General features: G+C 33.7%; 1 protein-coding gene across 7 annotated transcripts in view; it reads right to left on the bottom strand.

Annotated features, from left to right (window-relative positions):
- KTN1 (kinectin 1) overlaps positions 1–20,145 on the bottom strand; it is a 105,294-nt gene that overhangs the window by 10,329 nt on the left and 74,820 nt on the right. For 4 of the 7 annotated variants that reach the window (XM_038544798.1, XM_038544792.1, XM_038544793.1 and 1 more), the window contains 10 exons: positions 19,705–19,742; positions 17,250–17,340; positions 15,451–15,519; positions 14,437–14,474; positions 12,329–12,419; positions 9,987–10,073; positions 6,436–6,525; positions 1,874–1,954; positions 1,001–1,090; positions 778–870 (listed from right to left, as the gene is read on the bottom strand). In XM_038544798.1, the coding sequence (XP_038400726.1) occupies positions 778–870; positions 1,001–1,090; positions 1,874–1,954; positions 6,436–6,525; positions 9,987–10,073; positions 12,329–12,419; positions 14,437–14,474; positions 15,451–15,519; positions 17,250–17,340; positions 19,705–19,742 (768 nt within the window). The remainder of the gene's footprint in view (positions 1–777; positions 871–1,000; positions 1,091–1,873; positions 1,955–6,435; positions 6,526–9,986; positions 10,074–12,328; positions 12,420–14,436; positions 14,475–15,450; positions 15,520–17,249; positions 17,341–19,704; positions 19,743–20,145) is intronic. The other 3 variants (XM_038544794.1, XM_038544796.1, XM_038544797.1) reach the window with 2 other exon arrangements.

Genomic DNA, 20,145 nt, shown 5'->3' with positions numbered 1-20,145 from the left:
GACCTTGAAAAGGAGAGCATGACATTTAACTTGATCTAAATTGTAGTCAAAACCTACTCCATTTGCATGATATTAAGGCCCAGCTCAAGGTGTGGGTTTTTTTGGGTTTGTTTTTTTTACAACCAACGAATAACTGGTCCTGGCCATATTTAATTCCCAAATACATTAACATAGAATACCACCAACAACCCTAAATTCTGCACAGGCTGGCCCAAGAAAACAAGTGAGCAACAGATTACACTCTTTACTTTCCCTTTAATTGTAATTTTTAATTAAAGTATAATTGACATATCATATCCTGTAAGCTTCAGATGTACATTACAGTGATTTGATACTCTCTTACATTACAAAATGATCCCCACGAAAAGTCTAGTTACCATCTGTCCATACAAAGATGCGACAACAGGACCCATTAACTTTTTCTTGAATACTATATCATGGGGTCACATATCAACATTGCAAAGTTTGTTCTGAACCCCCAATTCTTTGCCTTATATTACCACATAGTAGTTCTACAACCTCCAAAGCACTCTGCATTCTAGATTACCACCTTTCAGTCAAACTTTGAACCACCTATTCTCAAACATGGGTGGGCATCAGAATCAGATGTGGGGGCCCTTCAAAACACACACTGCTGTCCCCACAGAGTTTCAGGTTCAGAAAATCTCAAGTGGGGCCCAAGAAGGAGCATTTTTAACAAGTTTCCAGGTTGTACTGCCACTGCTGATTGAGGGCCCACACTCTTGAGAACCACTAGCTCTATGCTTTTCTAAATACCTGTTTAATAGTCTTCTGTGATTCATCGACCTTAACCTTCCATTTATTTTCTTCTTGCTCCACACTTCTCTGTAGCTTCTGTAAAATTCCTTCCTAAAGCAACAGTATAGTTGTTTTGAAAAATTCATGTGTTAATGACAAGATAAACTATTTAAAGCCACTAAGGAGTAAGTTAATAATTTAAAAATAAAACCAAAAAGTAGATTAAAAAATCATTTCCTACTGTTTCTGCCAGGACAGATTTATATTTTTCACACTCGAGCTGTAACAATGTATGCATTTCATCAGCTTCTTTCAACTTGTGCTCTAGAACCTACAAAGAATGAAATAAAGAAAAATTCTCTAGTTTTGCCAGTTTTGTGTGGTTCAAATTTGCTCCTGTATTTAACGGTATATTGTGACAAATGGTTTCTAACTGTTTTATAGTGAGATATTACATTTCAACCTTATTAGGTAGTAATAAAGTTCAATGACCTTTTTGGTCATTTAGGCTTTACTAATAAAACTCCCTGAGTCTGATTACTACAAAATATATAATACAATTTATAATAAACAGGTTTATCATTCTTTAGCAGGATGGTTAAAATCAAAGCAGAACCACATGTGAAGTCAAGTCACAACGCCTATGCTACACACACGGAAAAGAGGATTTTATTCATGCCACTTGAGATACATATAAATCTTCCAAATTTAAGCAAAGATAAAAACACATCTAGATTCTGAACTCTTAATGATGTATTTGGGGATACTTTAGCAAACCAGTCAGTTTCTACCTACCTACCTCAACTGATCTTTACTTTTTAAACCCAGGCTAAAAAGAGAGTAAGAGATAGTTAAATACACAGTTTTAAAAATGATTACGATACAGAGTTAAACAGCAAACATTAGCTTTTTGTACTTATCAAAGGCAATGAAGATTTATAGCATTTCTATCAAAATTTATACAAAATGAAACCACTTTCTTATACTTTCTCAAAAGGTCATTATTCTATTCATAATTATATACTTTATCTTTCCAAACTTAAAAGACAAATTCTGATTTATTTCCTTCTTCCATGTCTGGTTATAACACAGATACTTCATTTCTTGAACTAACCTTAACCTCCTCTGAACCTGAAGTTTCAGCCACACATTCTTTTGCCTTCTTTTCAAATCCACGCAACCACTCACCATAATTCTGTAAAAGAGAAGCCAAAATAACCGATTTCCAAAAATATTTAAATGAAATAGGTAAAACATTTTAAACAACCAAATTAGATGACTATAAAAAAACAAAAAACAAAACAAAACAACAACAACAACAAACCTAAAGACAAACACCACCTCCCTGGAAATTTCAAAAAACATAATTGCTGGGGCACCTGGGTGGCTCAGTGGTTGAGGATCTGCCTTTGGCTCACTCAGTTTTTTCTTTTCCCCCCAACTCAGCTTTTGATCCCAGGATTCTGGGATTGAGTCCTACATCAGGCTCCCCCCTCCCCTACCCCCCCTGAGAGCCTGGTTCTCCTTCTCCCTGTGTCTCTGCCTCTCTCTCTTTTTGTATCTCTCCTGAATAAATTAATAAAATCTTTAAGAAAAAATAGAATTGCTGCATAAATTGTACCTAACCCACCTTGAAAATAAACACTAAAAATATACCTCTATATTACCACCAAAATCATACCTTATTTACTTTGAGCAAGGATATCTACCACTGAACTCTGGACTTACATATAGAGCTATGCACTCAATTAATTCCAGCTTCTACCACTTACTAGTGCCAGGACTAATAGAGTCAATCTTTAAAACAGAGAAAACTGAAAATAAATTTCAAAACTTTTCTTGGGTAAACCAGTTCTCAAAAACTAAGTATTCTGAGTTTATAAACTAAGAGTTTAACTGAAAATATTCAGAGGATTTCAAACTATGAAGGTACTCCAGGGATTCTGGAAATACTTTCAAAATAAATACTTAAAATGAAATGTTTTTAAAATCATAATGAGAGATGATAAGAATACATCAACATTTACTTGTTTAAAACCAACAAAAAAATCCTGATAGGTTAGCTGATGCCAACACAAGGCATATATTTTGGTTTTAGTCATTATTCTAAATTTTAGAATAAATTATGCTATATTTTTTATGCTCCTTGTCCAAATTTTAAACTCTGATATAGAGTATTTGTTTAAAAGAGTAGAATAAGAGGAAATTTGATTTAAAATCTCTGGTTTAGTTTACTCTAAGAAAAAATTAAAAAAACAAAAAAACAAATGAAATTTCTATTAACTGCTCACATTTAAAGCTTTACTTATGTGGCCTAATCAGAATCCTCTATACTCTATTAAATAAGAATAAAAAATAAATAGAGCTGGACGCTAAGACCATCCCACAGAACAAATTGTCAAAAAAAAAAAAAAAAAGCCTCTTTTTTTTTTTTTTTTTTTTTTTAAAGATTTATTTTTGAGAGAGCGCGCGCATGCGCGCAAGCATCTGGTGCGGGAGGGGAAGCATAGAGGGAGGGAGTCTTAAGCAGACTCCACATTCAGTGTGGAGCCCAATGCAGGGCTTGTTCTCACATCCCTGAGATCTTGACCTGAGCAAAACCAAGAGATGGATGCCTAACTGACTGCAAAACCCAGGCATCCCCAAAAAGCCCATTTAAAAAAAAAAATTACATTCTTATATTATAAATTTAATCCAAGACCAAATGTATGCTATTAAAGTCCTACTTAGCTTCAAATACCAGGATTCAGTAAAAGTTAAAGTCAGCTGAAAAGCTGATTTAACTGCTTAAAGTTTATAAACGTTCTTCTAGGTTACATAGTTTAGATCTCTCCTATACAGATTTGCTTAGCAGAAAAACAATAGAAAACAGTAAAAAATTTTTTACTTCATGTACAAGACCCCTTTGTATCTACTAACTATATTAATTTAAGATTAAATTTCATTAACATTGTTTTAATGTAAGTTAAATAGAGGAGCTTATCCTTCACATTTTTAAAAACATAAAAATGCTACACTTTTTAAGTAGTAGAGTTAATATACTTCTCAAATACAGATTACATGCAGAAATATTTAACTTTTAACAAGTGATGAACAAAAGCCAAATATCATCATCCAAGTCTTATGGTGATTTATAAATATTTACAGTGTCAAAAACATGGCTACTGAGGGTAATATTGCTTTAAGAATGAATCTGTTACATTAAGAATTTTTAATGCTGGTGATCTTATACAATCTTTAAAGAACAGATAGTATAATCACTAACTGTTGGCTCATAAAAACACTGCCAAATAAATCTCTCAATTTATTTCCATTAAGTAATAAAATTATAAAGTAGGAATAAAGAAAAAAAAAAAAACAGGTCATGGCCACAAAAGAAACAAATATGAAATAGATGAACAACAACCTCTTTTTTCTAGGCTCCATGTAACAGCCTAGAACTACTAGGCTCTCAACCACTATAACAAATAATGTATCCTTCAGTCTGTTCAGTACAAGTTGTCTCATCATTTGAACCCACAGAGTAGATAGCTACTAAAGTGATCAAACCTGAATGTACCCTCAACAGTGACAAAGGAAAAAAAATTTTTGCTTCTTGTACTAGTTAAATGTAGACTGTCTGTAGATATAATCTGAGAGTAACAGCTAAACTCACACTACATATAAAATAGGCTATGAAGTTTACTTATACCACACTTAGCACACACAGAAAGAAGAGCCAAGAGCTCCTTGGATAAACAGCTGATTCCAAGTTTGGGGCAGAAAATGTAAATGATAAATCAGAAACATGTTGTCATACCACAAAGTAAAGCAGCTATGAAAGTTTAGCAGTGCTGTGTCAAAAAGGATTTGAGATTTGATAGCCAGCCTAAATAAGTTCCAATGGGCCAAAGAAAAATATGGAGACATTTACAGACCTCATGATAGAAGTGCACAATACTGCCATGAAGAAGTTTTGCCCCATTCAATCCCACCTCCAAAATACTAAGCCTGAGTTTCATCAGGCCTCTACTAACTACCAATTTATAGGAATAAAAGGACAGACAACACACTGACACTACAAGAATGCAGTCAATTAAATTCAGACTGGGAAATTTCATATGAAACCATTAAGCTTAAAAGGTGGGAGGGGGCGCTGGGGGGCATAGTTAGCTAAGTGTCTGATTCTTAATTTCAGCTCAGGTCATGATCTCAGGGTTGTGAGATGGAGCCCACGCTGGGTGTGGAACCTACTTAAGATTCTCTCTCCCTCCCTCAAGGAAAGAAAGAAGAAAAAAAAGTTGGGGAAGAGAGGTGTAGCTGACATATTGGAGAGGATCTGTGGAATCAAAAAGATCTAAGAGACGTCTTAAACCAATTACATATCGACCTTACTTAGGTCGTGATTATAACAAACTACAGTAAGCGGTTGTTATTTCATTAAAACTGAAAATGTATATGACAAATGGAGAAATGCATTGGCAAAATAAATGAAATTAAGGATTTTTAATGTAATTTTTTTAAAAGAGATTTTTTTTTTTTTTTTTTTTTTTTTATTTATGATAGTCACAGAGAGAGAGAGGCAGAGACATAGGCAGAGGGAGAAGCAGGCTCCATGCACCGAGAGCCCGATGTGGGATTCGATCCCGGGTCTCCAGGATCGTGCCCTGGGCCAAAGGCAGGCGCCAAACCGAGGCGCCACCCAGGGATCCCTTAATGTAATTTTTTAAAGGAATCCTTATCTTTCATAAATACATACTAAAGTAATTTCAGATGATATGCTCTGATGTTTGACTTACTTCCAAAGTGTCTAGGAAGTATAGGAAAGGAGGTAAAACAAGACTGTGTATTGATATATGGGGTACATCAGGCTCATTATGTTATCGGAGTGTGTATACAATTTTCCATTAAAATAAAGCTTAAAGAAAGATATAACACCATTTTAGGAAACTATATGAACTCTCACTGGCTTTCTCTACCCTCAAATATTCACTGTAATAATTCTCTGAATCAAAGCTACTTTTTCTCTCTCATTTAACCTCAAGTAAAGCAAGTTATTCTGTATTATCCTCAAGACTTTTCCTTAAAGAAGTTAACAGATGACCAAAATCTTGAGCCTTGGTATGAAAAAAGCCTGGTTCAAAGTATTAAACATATTTCATTAAAAAATAAAGTGTTCTAAAGCTAGAACCAATCATTTCTATTAAGCTCTATTTTGGGGCTCCTGGGTGGCTCAGTCAGTTAAGTGTCCAACTCAGGTCTTGGCTCAGGTCTTGATCTCACCATCATGAGTTAGAACCCTGTTGGGCTCCATGCCCAGTGTGGAGCCCACTTAAAAATAAATACATAAATATATAGATACATAAAATAAAAATAAAATTAAGCTCTGTTTTGAATAAAGCCATTAAAAACATAACTGGCTTAAACGTTAAGCAATATTTCTTTCCCAAATGTTCATGTTCCCCTAAATAAGATATGTAAATTTTATAGCATACAAAAGAGTATCAGTTGAATAAACAGAAATGAGTTTTGAACCAAGTTATCTTCCCTAATCAAAAGCACCCTAGGTTAAAAATGGAAAAAATTAAGAATAGATGTACTTCTAAACCAAGTGCAGAATGCAAATGCTGCTTATTCATAACTTCCTTAAATAATGATAAAGAGGACACATTTAAAGAAATGATAAACCAATCTTACCAAATTAGGAGGAACAGACACCTTTGGAAATAATTTTTTGAGAACTTCTTTAGCTTCTAATTCAATAGCTTCTACATATTGTTGTCTTTCCTAAAGCAGAAGATGAACCAAGTCAAACTTACAAGATTATAGAATTTTTAAAAAAAATCTTTCAAGCTCCAAGGGAGGAAAAAGTCACAATATTTAAAAAAAAATCATCTTGATACTGATGAAAGTTAAAATTCCTCATTTCAAAATATTAAAATGCTTGCATAAGAAAAAATCTGCAAAATCTCTAAAGCATCCTAAATAACAATGTCTTGTATTAATTAAGCCAAGGCAGTATCTCATAACATGGACATTTTCCTTGCTGTTAGAAATCAAGTGATCTGCTCTTCTAAAAACAATTAAAAAAACAAAGAACAAAAAAAAATTAAAAATAAGCTTCCTATAGCTAAAAGTTTAAACTACATGTATAAAAACCAAAAAACACTTCCTATAGCTAACACTTGAACTACATGCAAAAAGATGCACCTGAGCAACATAACTGAGGCTTACTGGCTGGGCAATCTCTATTTAAAAAAGGCATCACTGCTGGACTATAATGCCGTGAGATTAAAAAGGCAACTTTCACATTTCCAGCTTCAAGGTCAAGTGAAGTTACTTATGCTAAACAAAGAAAAAAATAGGCCATCAAAATTTGATGGGTGGTACTTTATGGGAAAAAGAGAAAAGAAAAAAGAGGAAAAACTGATGGCAATTAATTCACCAATACCAAGCATCAAGAAGAATAATTATGACACAGGGACTCTGTCAGCTGTAAATTTATGACAAATGCATGTCTAAATCTGGTGATTTTAAAACCAGCTATAATGGATATCAATTATTAACTCAAAACCATGGTTTGTCAAAATTAGGGTAATGACTTGATCACACGCAAAATAAAAATCTAATAAATCATCTCTACAAAACTAAAAAAATGACAGCTAAAAAATGCACATCTAAAACAAGCCAAGAAAAAAAAATACTTGTGAAGTTCAACAGGTGACAAGAAGGCAAGCAAGCTAGCAACATCTCAACCCTATCTTTCCCACATCATTTAAATGTTACTTTTGAAACCCATTACTGAGATAAGATGCACACTCATCAACTGAAATCTAAATAATATGAAAATCTAAAATTACACAATAAAGTTAGAGATTCACCACATGCTATACACACACACACACACACGAAACTTACTTTATTCAAGATTAGTGGCAGTATTTTTACCAGATGTTTTAATGGAGTATTTTCAGTGATTCAATAAAGTCCACTATTTCTCAGAAACACACCCACCTAACTGGATAAGATACATTCACTCCAGGAAAACTAAATGCTAATTCAGAATGTTATTTCACAATTAAGAGGTCATTTTAATCATCTGACCATAGAAGTCGTAGAACAATCGCTAAAGAAAAACAGGAAGAGAATACTGTGCAACCAAGTGTTTTGGAAAACTTTCCAAGGGAAAAAGAATCTAAGTAAAAGAAGCAACTGTCTAACTTATAACAAGACACAGAAAAATGAGAAGTTACTTTTGATCTGTACTAACTTTCCATTTTTAACATTTAAAAAATATTCCATTTGATATAGCAGCTTGGTTGTGGATAGCAATTTCCATTCCACTTTACTCTGGAAAAGATCTAATATTGAAAATTGCTATCTTTTTCTAAATATAATATATATGAAGTACCTTTCAAGTGAACGTATCATTTATAGTAGCTCTTCAAAAATATTTGCTACTTTAAAGATAATCCTGAAAAAGCAGTGTATCACCCTCTCTCACATTTTAGATAAGCTTATTGTTCCTTATTTATCATCTAATACACAAAAGGAATTCTACAGTTATTTCTCCTTCCAGCATAACTTGTGGTTTTCTGAGTCAATCACTTTATACCTAGACTATTTGAAAACAGTCTAAATTCCATTAAAATAGAGAAAGACTGTAAATTCTATTCTCTTTAGATAATTAGCTATGCAAGAAGCTACTACCATGCACTTGATGATGAGTTTGTTTTGTTTTGTTTTTTGTTTTTTTTTTGTTTTTCTTTTGTTTTTTTTGTTTTTTGTTTTTTGTTTTTTTTTTTGGTGATGAGTTTTGAAAGAAGGGTCAATTTTTATACTCATCACTGAGCACATGAGGAAACATGGATAAATTTTAGTTCTCTTTTAGAAACAATATGCAAGAATGCCTACACAGTAGCCTGTTAATTTCTTGCAGGAATGGTATAGTAAGGGAGTAGCACTTCCCCAAACCCCAATCTCATGAACAAATAAAAGCTAAAGGTCCAGGTGTTAAGAGTAAAAAACAAAGTAACAGAAACAACCAGAAACTACACTAGAACCCTCACTGTTAATAGAACTGACTTCAGCCACTTCCAATAAAACAATATCCTACCTAACCTAGCTTATTCTGTTCCCTGGCCTAGATTTCTCTAGTCCCAGTATCTGTTCACTGTCTCACATTTAGGTTTTAGTGAAAATTAAGGCAGGGGAATAGGTACAGAAATAAATACAAATCTATCACACAAGAGAAAAAATAACAACATATATGTGATTTAAAAAATTTACAGAAACTATCCTACTTTAAAAAGAAGTCCTCCAAATGTCATTAAGACCTACATTTAAAATTTAACAAGTTACTGCAATCCACAAAATACTTCCAGAATGCTCAACTAAATCACATAATTAACTTTATTAAGTCATCTACAAAATTCAATACTTCTGTTCCACGTTTATTCTTTCCAGGAATTTTCATAATGCTTGACTAAACTGGCACATTAATTTGTCTCCATCTTTAAGAACAACTCTTCTTAATTACAATTCATTAGAATCTTCAAATTCATGGAACGACAAACTCATGGAGAGTATCTTTTATTGTTTTGAAGACAGAGGGAGCTCTATGTTTCAGGAGTACTTTTTACATACTCAGGTCAAGAGAATTATTTCTTCTATTAATAGCCATACTAAACATAACACATACCTCATTACTGTCTAGCCACTTCAAAACCTTAAGTTTAATCTTAACGCCATCTCTTCTAAGAAACCACTCAGAATTGATCCCTTCCCTCTACTTAGCACTTTGATCATTTTCTACCTTCTGTGAATCATCTTGATGCGCCCAAACAACCTCTGAGAGTTTGTGTACATCAAGATATTCAAATGTGTTTGTTGATTCAGTTAGATTTGGGGGGAGGGGTCAGGGTTTTTACCAAAGTGCCCTTAACCAACCCACGAGGCATACAGTGTGACAGGAGCTTACACGGGTAGCACAGGTCTCCTGAGATTCTTCAGCTTAAAGCAGGAATCATCAAAGCTCAGACAATCAGGTAATCACAACAAATTGCATGCCCAAAATTAAAGCTTCAAAGAGTAGATGAAAAAAGCAGAGATGACAGAGATGATAAATGTGGATGATAAGGAGATTTTATATTTAAATTGCAGTAAAATTAAATGCTTTAGTCTGATTTTAAGACAAGCTGCAGATTTTCTCTGTTCAATGGATTGCTTCTAGGAGTTAGCATTACAACCTTGGAAGTCTTGTTCACTTTGTCCTGCAGCATTTTTTCAGTTGATGCCAATGCTTCCATTGCTTCCCAGTTTTTCTCCCGAAGGTCCTAATCATTTTTAGAAAGAATGATTTCAGTTTATCCATTATTGAAAGATTTTTGCTTTTTACTTCATCAGTATTTTGCACTGCATTTAAATGCTGGTTACTGCAAAATTATTTCAATGGGAAATATGTATATTAGCAAAAAAATAAAAGGCAATGTTTAGAAGTCTGAATGAGAAAATAAAGATGCCCACTTCCCATGTTTTAGTATACACACCAGATATGCCAGCTATAGAGTAATTACTGTGCACATGTGACAAAGAAGAAAGCATTCAAAAGTAAACACACAAACCAAGATAAAAATATGATTTCAGGTACACCAAATATTAGAGGATTAAAGACAGGGCAAATACACAAGTACAGCAAAAAGCTTTACATGTCATTTTTAAACAAGGCCCATGTTCACTCAGACTTCCACTGCAACATAACATTTTTCCCTCTAAATAGGTTTTATTGAATTAACACTTTTCAAGTCTACCTATGAATAACAGAGTCACTCACTGTGCTTGCCCATCTTTTTTGGCATAGTCAAATGTGTATGCCATAAAGCAACCTGACATGAATGCATGAGCTACTTGATTGAGGTTGAAAACAGGGAGGCTGGAAAGCTCAACACCACATTCTCTTGGAAGAGAAACAGAAGTCATTGGAAACTGAGCTCTGAAAGATCTATTTTAACAGCATTTCATTAGCAAATACCAGTAAGGACAACCTGCTATATTTCAGTCCTTCTTCAGAGTGAAATCTACACATTAGATTAAACAAAAAGCCAATCATCACCGTTTACTGAATGCTTACTTATGTGCCCAACACCAAACTTGGTGCTTCAAATAAATTCTCATTAATCCTCACAACAACACTAACGAGTATTTACTCCCATTTTATAGATGGGGAAACCACAGCTGAGGTGGGCTAAGAAGTTTGGTCAAATGTCCACAGCCAGGTAAGTGGCTGAACTAGAATGTAGAATAGACTGCCGCCGCAATCTGTTGGCCTCCAGCGTCCTGGCTCTTATCACACACTTCAATGCCTGCAGCGATGCTGCTGCATTAGACTGGTATTACTATGTCCTCCTTATCTCAGAATCCAGATAATAAAACAGTGCAGATGTTAGCAGTATACTGCCAAATTCACCTCAGGTTTTGTGGCCAAGCGTTGCTGTTAGTAAGGTTACACAAACATACAAAGGGCATATTCACATTCCTAATTTTGACAAACTCAGGGGTGCAAGGACATGTCAACTCGTTAAATTAACAAATTAATGCAAACTTTGAAAAATTAAACTTTCATTAGAAAACACTTATCAATTTCCTATCGATATCCCCTTTAAGAGATTTCAGTAACATTTTTCAACTTTAAGTCTTAGCAATCATACTTTTTTGCAAAAATTCTCTCTCTAGCAAGAATGTTTGGATTCTACTTCTGATTAGAGAGAATTTAAGAAAATCACCTAAATTCACTATTTGTCTGTTCAGCAGAAGTATTAGGATTTATACTTCTCAGGACACTATCCTTTCCCATTCTAGTATAAATGTATTCAGGTTTTGAGGCCCCTACCATGCTTAACTACCAAAATTTGAACCACCTCTTAGTTTAAAAAATGAGGCCAGAAGGCTCTGAAAGGCATTTAATTACTGAAAATACTGAGTTTCAATACTGAGTTGAATGGAAACTTAGTTTACAAAAAGGCTAGCCCAGTCAAATTAAAAGGAGATACCACTGATTTTAAAATATTGAGATGAGGGGATCCCTGGGTAGCTCAGCGGTTAGCGCCTGCCCAGGGCATGATCCCGGGATCGAGTCCCGCATCCGACTCCCTGCATGGAGCCTGCTTCTCCCTCTGCCTGTGTCTCTGCCTCTTTCTCTCTCTCTCTCTCTCTCAGTCTGTGTCTCTCATGAATAAATAAAATATTGAGATGAAAAAATAATTTTTTTTCAAATTATAGTTCAACAGAAAGTCAACTGTATTTTAATTAAAAATTAAAAATCTGAAGCTGTAATAATTATAGTTTCAATATCTAAAGTGATTAGAAGTATACAAATTAGTCTTTTCATTAATTTCATTATTCATTAAAATATCTGTTCTCCAATAAAATGATTACTCTAATAATCCTCCCTAAAAGGTACACATAAAACAGTACTTTCTTATAAAGATTAAGAAAACAACAGTAAAAGTACATTTTTTTTAATAATGGTGAAGCATGATATTTCAGTGAAATAATAAAAAGAAAAGCTTTATTCTGACAAAGATTTGCTTACATTGTTTTTCTTCCTCTGGTGTTCAACAGCCTCCTTCAAAGAATCTAACTCATTCTGAAGACCAGTTATTTCCTTCTCTCTCTCTGAAATTCTAAACCAGAACACGAATACACATAGCAATATTTTAGGTAAACAGCGAACATGATATTTATTACTACAAAATTAAAACAGAAAGTAGACGATGCTTTACAAAATGTATTAACTTAATAGGCAAACACTTTCAAGCTTAGCTATTAACTGTAACCATAGAAAACCTATTTGTGATGCATTTTTATTTTCACAAATGACTTTTACAATATGGCATGCTGATATTTGTGCTAAAGAGAAATCATCCCCTTAAGAAACAGTTCATGAATATATGAACTGCTACAGTTATAGTTGTTTCTATTTTTATCTGTGGCAAGGAAGTAGCTATTTTCAGAAGGGTGAAAACTGATATAGAAACATTCCCTTAAATATTTTTCCCAAAAGGTAATCAGTTATGACTTTCTTTAAATGGCTAACAAACAACAAAAATATATTAATGTGAGGTAGGTATCATTATTTTCATAACATTCTCAGGGCTCAGGTTTTTCTAATCCTAATGAATTATTTAATTCCCAGAAATGCAAAAGCAATGTCAAAAATTCACAATTCAATTCCACTGAAGTTGAGAGCAGCTTGGGTAAAAGTTAAATTACAAATAGCTTATCCTTAAGAACAAGGCTCTATATAAGAGGTTGGCAAATTAGGGCTCTGAGCCCAAACCACAGTCCTTTTTGGTCTGGCTTTCAAGCCAAGAGTTGATTTTATGTTTTTAAAGAATCATTTAAAAAAAAAAAAAAAAAAGGCGAGGGGAGGGGCACCTGGGTAGCTCAGGCAGTTACGCGTCTGCCTTCTGCTCAGGCATGATCCCAGGGTCCTAGGATCAAGCCCCACATCTGGCTCTCTGCTCAGCGAGGAGTCTGCTTTTCCCCTCTCCCTCTGCCACTCTCCCCCTGCTAGTGCTCTTTCTCAAATAAATAAATAAAATCTAAAAAAAAAAAAAAAAAAAAAAGGAACATGAAACAGAACTCTATGGCTCACAAAGCCTAAAATATTCACTACAGGCCATTTACAGAAAAAGTTTGCTCACCTTTGTGCTATACAGCCAAACTCCAGACTCAATTTATCAGTAAGTAATTCTAAACTAGTAAACCAATAGCCTTGTAAATCAGTCAAGATGAAAGAACATTTAGATTACTTTTATCACCGAATACACTTAATGTGGTTGACATCCAGCAGTTCAAACATACCAACTTAACAGAAATGACCTTAAATGTACCATCTTAGCAAAAAATACAAGCCAACAATGAAAGAAAAATGCTTCAGTAAAAAAAATAAAGTCTCTTTAAGGGGAGTTTGGGTGGCTTAGTCAGTTAAGCAGCCAACTCTTGGTTTTGGCTCTGGTCATGATCTCATGATCTCCCCCTCTCTCTGCCCCTCTTTTTTGAGCTCTCTCTAAAATAATAAATCTTCAAAAAACAAAGAAGTCTCCTTAAAAGAAAGCAACTATTGGGGTATCTGGGTGGCTCAGTCAGTCAAGTGTGCAACCTCCTGATTTCGGCTCAGGTCACGATCTCAGAGTCTGAGATTGTGCACGGGGCTCCACACTGGACATGGAGCCTGCTTGGGATTCTCTCCTCCCTCTCCCTCTGTCCTACCCCCTTCTCCGCTTGTGCAATCAATCAAGCAATAAAATTAAAAGAAAAAAAGCAACCGTAAAGGTTATGAGATTTTATTTTTTTAATGCAGAAGCAGAACCTTATTTGCATTATTCATTGCCACGATATCAGGATAACTGAGATAATTTAAGGTAAGTAAGTAAAGCTCTAAAATATATTTTAACTTTATTAGATGTTTTCAAAATGCCTAAAAGACCTCACAACTTCCTTCAACAAAACTCCAAGTACCAAAAAAGGTACATCAGTTCATCCAAGGGCATAGCTCAACACTTGTGACCTGAAGAGTTCACATATCAAATAGAATTAGGTGCCATTTGAAATTACATTAAATTGCTTATCTAAGGAACCATGTAAAACAATAAAAACGATTACCACTTCCCAAACTGAATCAAAATTATTACTTACACTTTTAATAGTTCTTCATGTGGGGGAAAAGATGATGCCTATTAAAAAAGTTAAATGTTTTTTCAAAAAAAAGTTTTCTACACGACTATAAACAATTAAGCTCTTCTCATATATAAATTAACAAAGGTAAAAATACTATATATTCTGTATGCCTACCACCAAGTAATTTTAATAAAAATATGTATAAGTTCATAAAATGTACTAAGCACTAAATCAAATCTTCACTGTCACTACATACATAAACTCTTCATTTAACAAGTATTTATCAAATTTCCTACTATGTGTAAGGCACTGAGCTAATGCCTGAAATCTTCCAACTGTACAATTATTTGACTATATTAAGACTCCAGAAGTAAAAAAAAAAAAAAAAAAAAAAGACCGTAAATGAAGTCAAAAGAAAAATTAAGAAAAATTTGCACGTAAACAGAAATTTCACATAATACGTATATACACAGACCTTCACATAAAATATTTACATTCTTTAATGACTATAATCTTCCAAACTGAACTATTATACTATAATCTTCTCGTTGAGAAGGACACATTCTTTGCCCCCTCACAATACTCTAGTTTACATCCATCAGAGGGGGAAAAATAAATTTTTTTTTGTAATATCTTAAAAAATTTTTTTTTTCGATTTTATTTTTACCAAGCAGAATGATACCTTGAAAAAATATTTAAATAGTGACCAACTATTACTCATAACATTGCACAATTCCTAGCTTCTCTCCAAATACTAATTTGGGTGGGGGGGGGGGAGCAGAAAAAGAACTGGAATATAGATAGTAATATTATTTGCATACACCTTATAAATTATAGATTATTTTATCTTGGATGTAGCATAGCAAACAGCATAAAAATTATTTTTTTTTCCATGACATCTGCTAAATACTTATAAATAAAACAAGATAGTCTCAGTAAAAAGGCAAAATAGTTAAGAATATTTATAGACAGTCATGGTTTATATAACTTTTTACCACATAAATGAAAGGCAAGCTACCTAATAGTACCTACCTGTTGGTAGTTATATTGCTTAAGCTGCTCGATTTCAGATTTGAACAACTTGTTTTCATCCTGTACTTCCTATTTAAAACAAAAATTAAACATGAATACCTGCACAGAGATTATTTTCCATATAAACTTTTGAAACCTTCCATACAAGCCAGGAAATTTCTAAAAGAGTAGTTTTTTTTTAAGTGACAATTTTAAAAGTAATAAGTTCTACATTAAAAAACAGTATGAAATTAGAATAAATAATTCAGTATCAATCTGGGAATGAGTATGTCTCAATGGAAAAAAAACAGGATCCAGAAACAGATCCAAATACCTATAAGAATTTAGTACAAAGTGACGTTTAAAGGTCAATAGGGCAAGTTCTAGTGACATTTTGGGCTGGATATTTCTCTGATAACAGGACAGTCCTGTGTACTCTAGCATGTTTAGCAGTATCAATAGCCTCCATCCACTATATGCAGTAGCACTCCTCCACCTGCTGTGACTGTCTCCAGACAGTGTCCCATGAAGAACAGAACCAGTAAAGTAATAATGGATTCTTTAATAATGTGGCTAGACTTTTTTTTCCTTCAAGGTTGAAATGTTATTCTAACTTATTCAAATAAATTACATATGAATAAGATCTCAAAAAAGTAAGTTTTAATAAACACTGAAATGTGAAAATATTTTTATGATCATAGAGTAAGAGAAATCTTTCATTCTAAGACTGCTCAGAAAATTACTTATATTTGAGTACATAAAAGTTTTAAACTTCCAGAAGTAAGGAGAAAAACACAAATGAAATAAAAAGAAAAGCTTAAGAAAATGAATCACTTCTCATATGACAGAAGGTTAATTTTTTTATGTAAAAAAAAAAAGTTATAAACTGGTAAGAATAAGTCAACCCAGAAGAAAAATGCAGAAAAAATTAAAGGCCATTTAATAGACAAATGAAGTACTTCTCTCATAATCAAGTGTAAATTAAAACAACCCAACCATCTTTCAAGCATAATATCAAATGTTTTCATCTTTGTCAGTCTGGGAGAGGAGGAAAAGGAAATGGCCCTCTGTTGGTGTAAATTTATTAAAAATACTTTTGGAAAGTGATTTAGCATTATCTAACAATATTAAAAATGAATCCACTTGGGAGAGAAAGAGAATGTAACAGAACCAACACTTGGACTATGAAATGTGAGCAAGAGTGGTTGGAGACAATGCGGCCATCTAAATTTGCTATCATTTCAAATCAATGTTCTCTAAGTACTTTCAAAATTAACAACATGGAGATGAAGAGATAAAGAATTTTCAATTTTAACTACCTCTTTTCAAAAAGAAATTGCATAAACCTTTGACCCAAAATGTCACTTCCCAGATTTTTAAATACAGATATACTAGGAAAAGTATTGAAAATGAACAGAGAAGGATATTTGTTATAGTAACAGGAAGCACAACGTTAAATAATCTAGGCATCTGTAAGCCAGGATTCGTTCTATAAATGATGACAGATGATACAACAGAATACCATGAAGACAGAAATGTGCTTATGTGGAATGATGTCAAAAACATTAATAATTGAGGGAGAAAATCCAAATAAAAACATGTGTATGGTTAAATACAGTGTGTTTAAAATAAGTACACATATACGTATTTTATGCATTGGCACTTTCTCAAAAGATACACAAATATTTGATAGTTTCCTGAAGAATGAGACCCAGCATGACTGGGAGGCAAGTTTCTATTTTCTTTTGTGGTAGTTAAAATTGTTTAAAATATGCAAAGACAATAATTAACAATAATTAATTATAACTAAATATATTCACCTGTAACAGCTTTATATTGCTAGAAAGATCATTCTCCTTCTCTTTTAGTATAGTTTCTATTCTCTTCATTTCATTTTCCTTTTCTTTCAACCTAGAATTTTTATAAAGACCTTATATTTAGTTACATATAAAAAAGGACAACCAGATTTCAATAGCATCCCTAAGAAAAAAAAAGACAGCAAAAACAATGCCTCACAACTCCTTCTTTCCATACTACACCAACTTATAAATTTGTTTTAAAAGACATTATTTCCAGAATCACTCAACTCAAAGTACATCATAAAACTGCTACAGTTTATTTCATAGTTAACATTCCTTAAGCAAGAATGGCTTTACCTAGGAAGAAAACTTTAAAAATTTTAAAAATGAAGCCATTAATTGGTTGACCCTGGAACTTAAAATATGCCCAAGCCTTTGTGAAATGATTCTACATATAATTTAATCTGGTTTTCCCTTACCCATAATACATTTTAGTCTTACTCTATCTAGCTCAAGTGAATCCCAACTGGCCTTGTCATCCTAAGCAACAGACTTCTAGTATAAACACATTATTTTAATAGTGTTAAGTGTTATTTTCTCAGGGCGAGAACCCATTTTAGCCATTCAGTATTTCTGTGCCAGAGGGCAAACAGGTTCTCAAATATCTGCTGAACTGAAAGTTATTTTTATCCCACCTTAAAATGTAGTAAGAATTTCAAGATGTTTATAGATCTACATGAAAAATGACAATAGACCACACATGAAGAATAGGATTAAAAATTTCTGGGGAGGGGGATTCCTGGGTGGCTCAGTGGTTTAGCGCCTGCCTTAGGCCCAGGGTGAGATCCTGGAGTCCCAGGACTGAGTCCCACATCCGGCTCCCCTGCATAGAGCCTCCTTCTCCCTCTGCCTGTGTCTCTGCCTCTCTCTCTCTGTGTCTCTCATGAATAAATAAATAAAAACTTAAAAAAAAAAAAAAGTTCGGGGGAAAACCCCAGCAAAACTTAAATACATATTGCTAAGTGAAAGATGCCATTCTGAAAGCCTGCATTCTATAGCATCTCAACTATATGACATTCTGGAAAAGGCAAAATTATGGAAACGGTAATTACAGAGATCAGTGGTAGCCAGAGACTTGGGGGGGGGGGGAGGGTGGAAGAAGGAAGGGATGAATAGGTAGAGCCAGGAGATTTTTTTAGGGCAGTGAAACTATTTTGTATGATACTGTAATGATGGATACATATCATTATACATTCCTCAAAACCCACAGAAGTCTCTGGGAAACAAACTAGGGGTGGGGGAAGGGGAGGTGGGCGGGCGGGGGTGGGGGCAACTGGGTGACGGGCACTGAGGGGGGCACTTGATGGGATGAGCACTGGGTGCTATATTATATGTTGGCAAATTGAACACCAATAAAAAATAAATTTACAAATAAAAAAAAAACCCACAGAAGAGTGAACCCTAATGGGAACTATGGACTTTTAGTTAATAACACTATCTCGATGCTGCTTCATCAACTATAACAAATGTACACACTAATGCAAGATATAACAAGAGAAACAGGGGCGGGGTGGAGGAAAATAGGAACTCTGTACTTTTCTCCCAATTTTTTGTAAACTTAAAATTGATCCATCCACAAATTCTATTGATTTTTTTTTTTAAAGAAAAATGTGATGCAGAAATACAGCTAAAATCACATACTTTAATGAGTTATATACTACAAATGGGCCGGAATGTGTCCCCAAGCTTTCTATTAGCAAATGAAACAAAAAATACCTTGACAGTTACACAATGTCCCCATGATAAACAATTAGCTATACAAATGAGAATTTTAGTGTCAAGAACAGAGACATCTCCTTTGTCTTCATAAAGACAATGACCTAATATCCTCAATATCTTACTTTTAAAGACACAGTTTCAAAGAGCCACTTCTTAAACATCCATAAAGACTGATGGCAGCACAGCAAAGTAAAATCTCTTAAAAGTAATTTTATAGCATGCCAAAAAAATGAAGTCCAAATATCCTTCTCACCACTGTGGACTCATTTAAGATAAGAAAACAGACTTTTTAAGACAAAAATTTCCTAGGATGAACATCTATAAAGATGGATACCTCCTATGCTGATCAGATTCAATGTTTTTACTCTTCAGCACAGTAACTGATATGACGATATTAGTCTCCTCAAGCAAGTTAGCTTTTTTAGAAAGATTCAATAATCATCAAGATCATAACTAAGATTATCTCTTGGATGATGGGTTTGAAGGGCTTGGAAAGGATTAAGTCTCCGGGTATCTAAAAGCACAGAAAGAGCCTCTGTTTTATAAAATCCAGAGACTTACTAGTTTATTTGCCTCTGGACTATCAATTCCTAATTTAACAAGAAATGACTGAGAAGAAACTCATCATGATATTCAAGTACATTTTAGAAAATAATGAGAAGTCCCTCTTTAAAATGCAGGTGAAAATTATACTTACACAGTCTCAAGTTCTTCCAATCGTGATGCAGAACATGCCTAAGAAACAGATTTACATTTTTAATTCTAACATCAAAAAGATCAGGTAGTCATCAATGAAATAAAAACATTAACTATATGTTAAAATTAGGCCATTTATAAAACAAAGACAGAATGAACTTTATTTAACTGAATTTTTTAACTGTAATCCTTTACTTAAAGGATTACAGATTAACATACCAAATAAACATAGATACTTATGTGAGTTTAAGAGTCAATCTCAAAAAGTAAGGACGAGAAATGCTTTTAGGCTCAGGCTGACAAATCAAGGCAGGAAAACTTACAAAGATAAAATTTAACTTATTTTATCAACAACTGCTCAACCATGATACGGTAATTTTTATGGCAAGTAAACTCAGAGAACATAGTTATTTCCTAGCACAGTAAAAAAAAGATTCCTCAT

The sequence above is a fragment of the Canis lupus genome, chromosome 8 (genome assembly GCF_011100685.1).
Source record: "Canis lupus familiaris isolate Mischka breed German Shepherd chromosome 8, alternate assembly UU_Cfam_GSD_1.0, whole genome shotgun sequence".
Classification (NCBI taxonomy): domain Eukaryota; kingdom Metazoa; phylum Chordata; class Mammalia; order Carnivora; family Canidae; genus Canis; species Canis lupus.
Note: the sequence above shows the minus strand (reverse complement) of the source record. Positions and strands in the feature narration are given on the sequence as shown.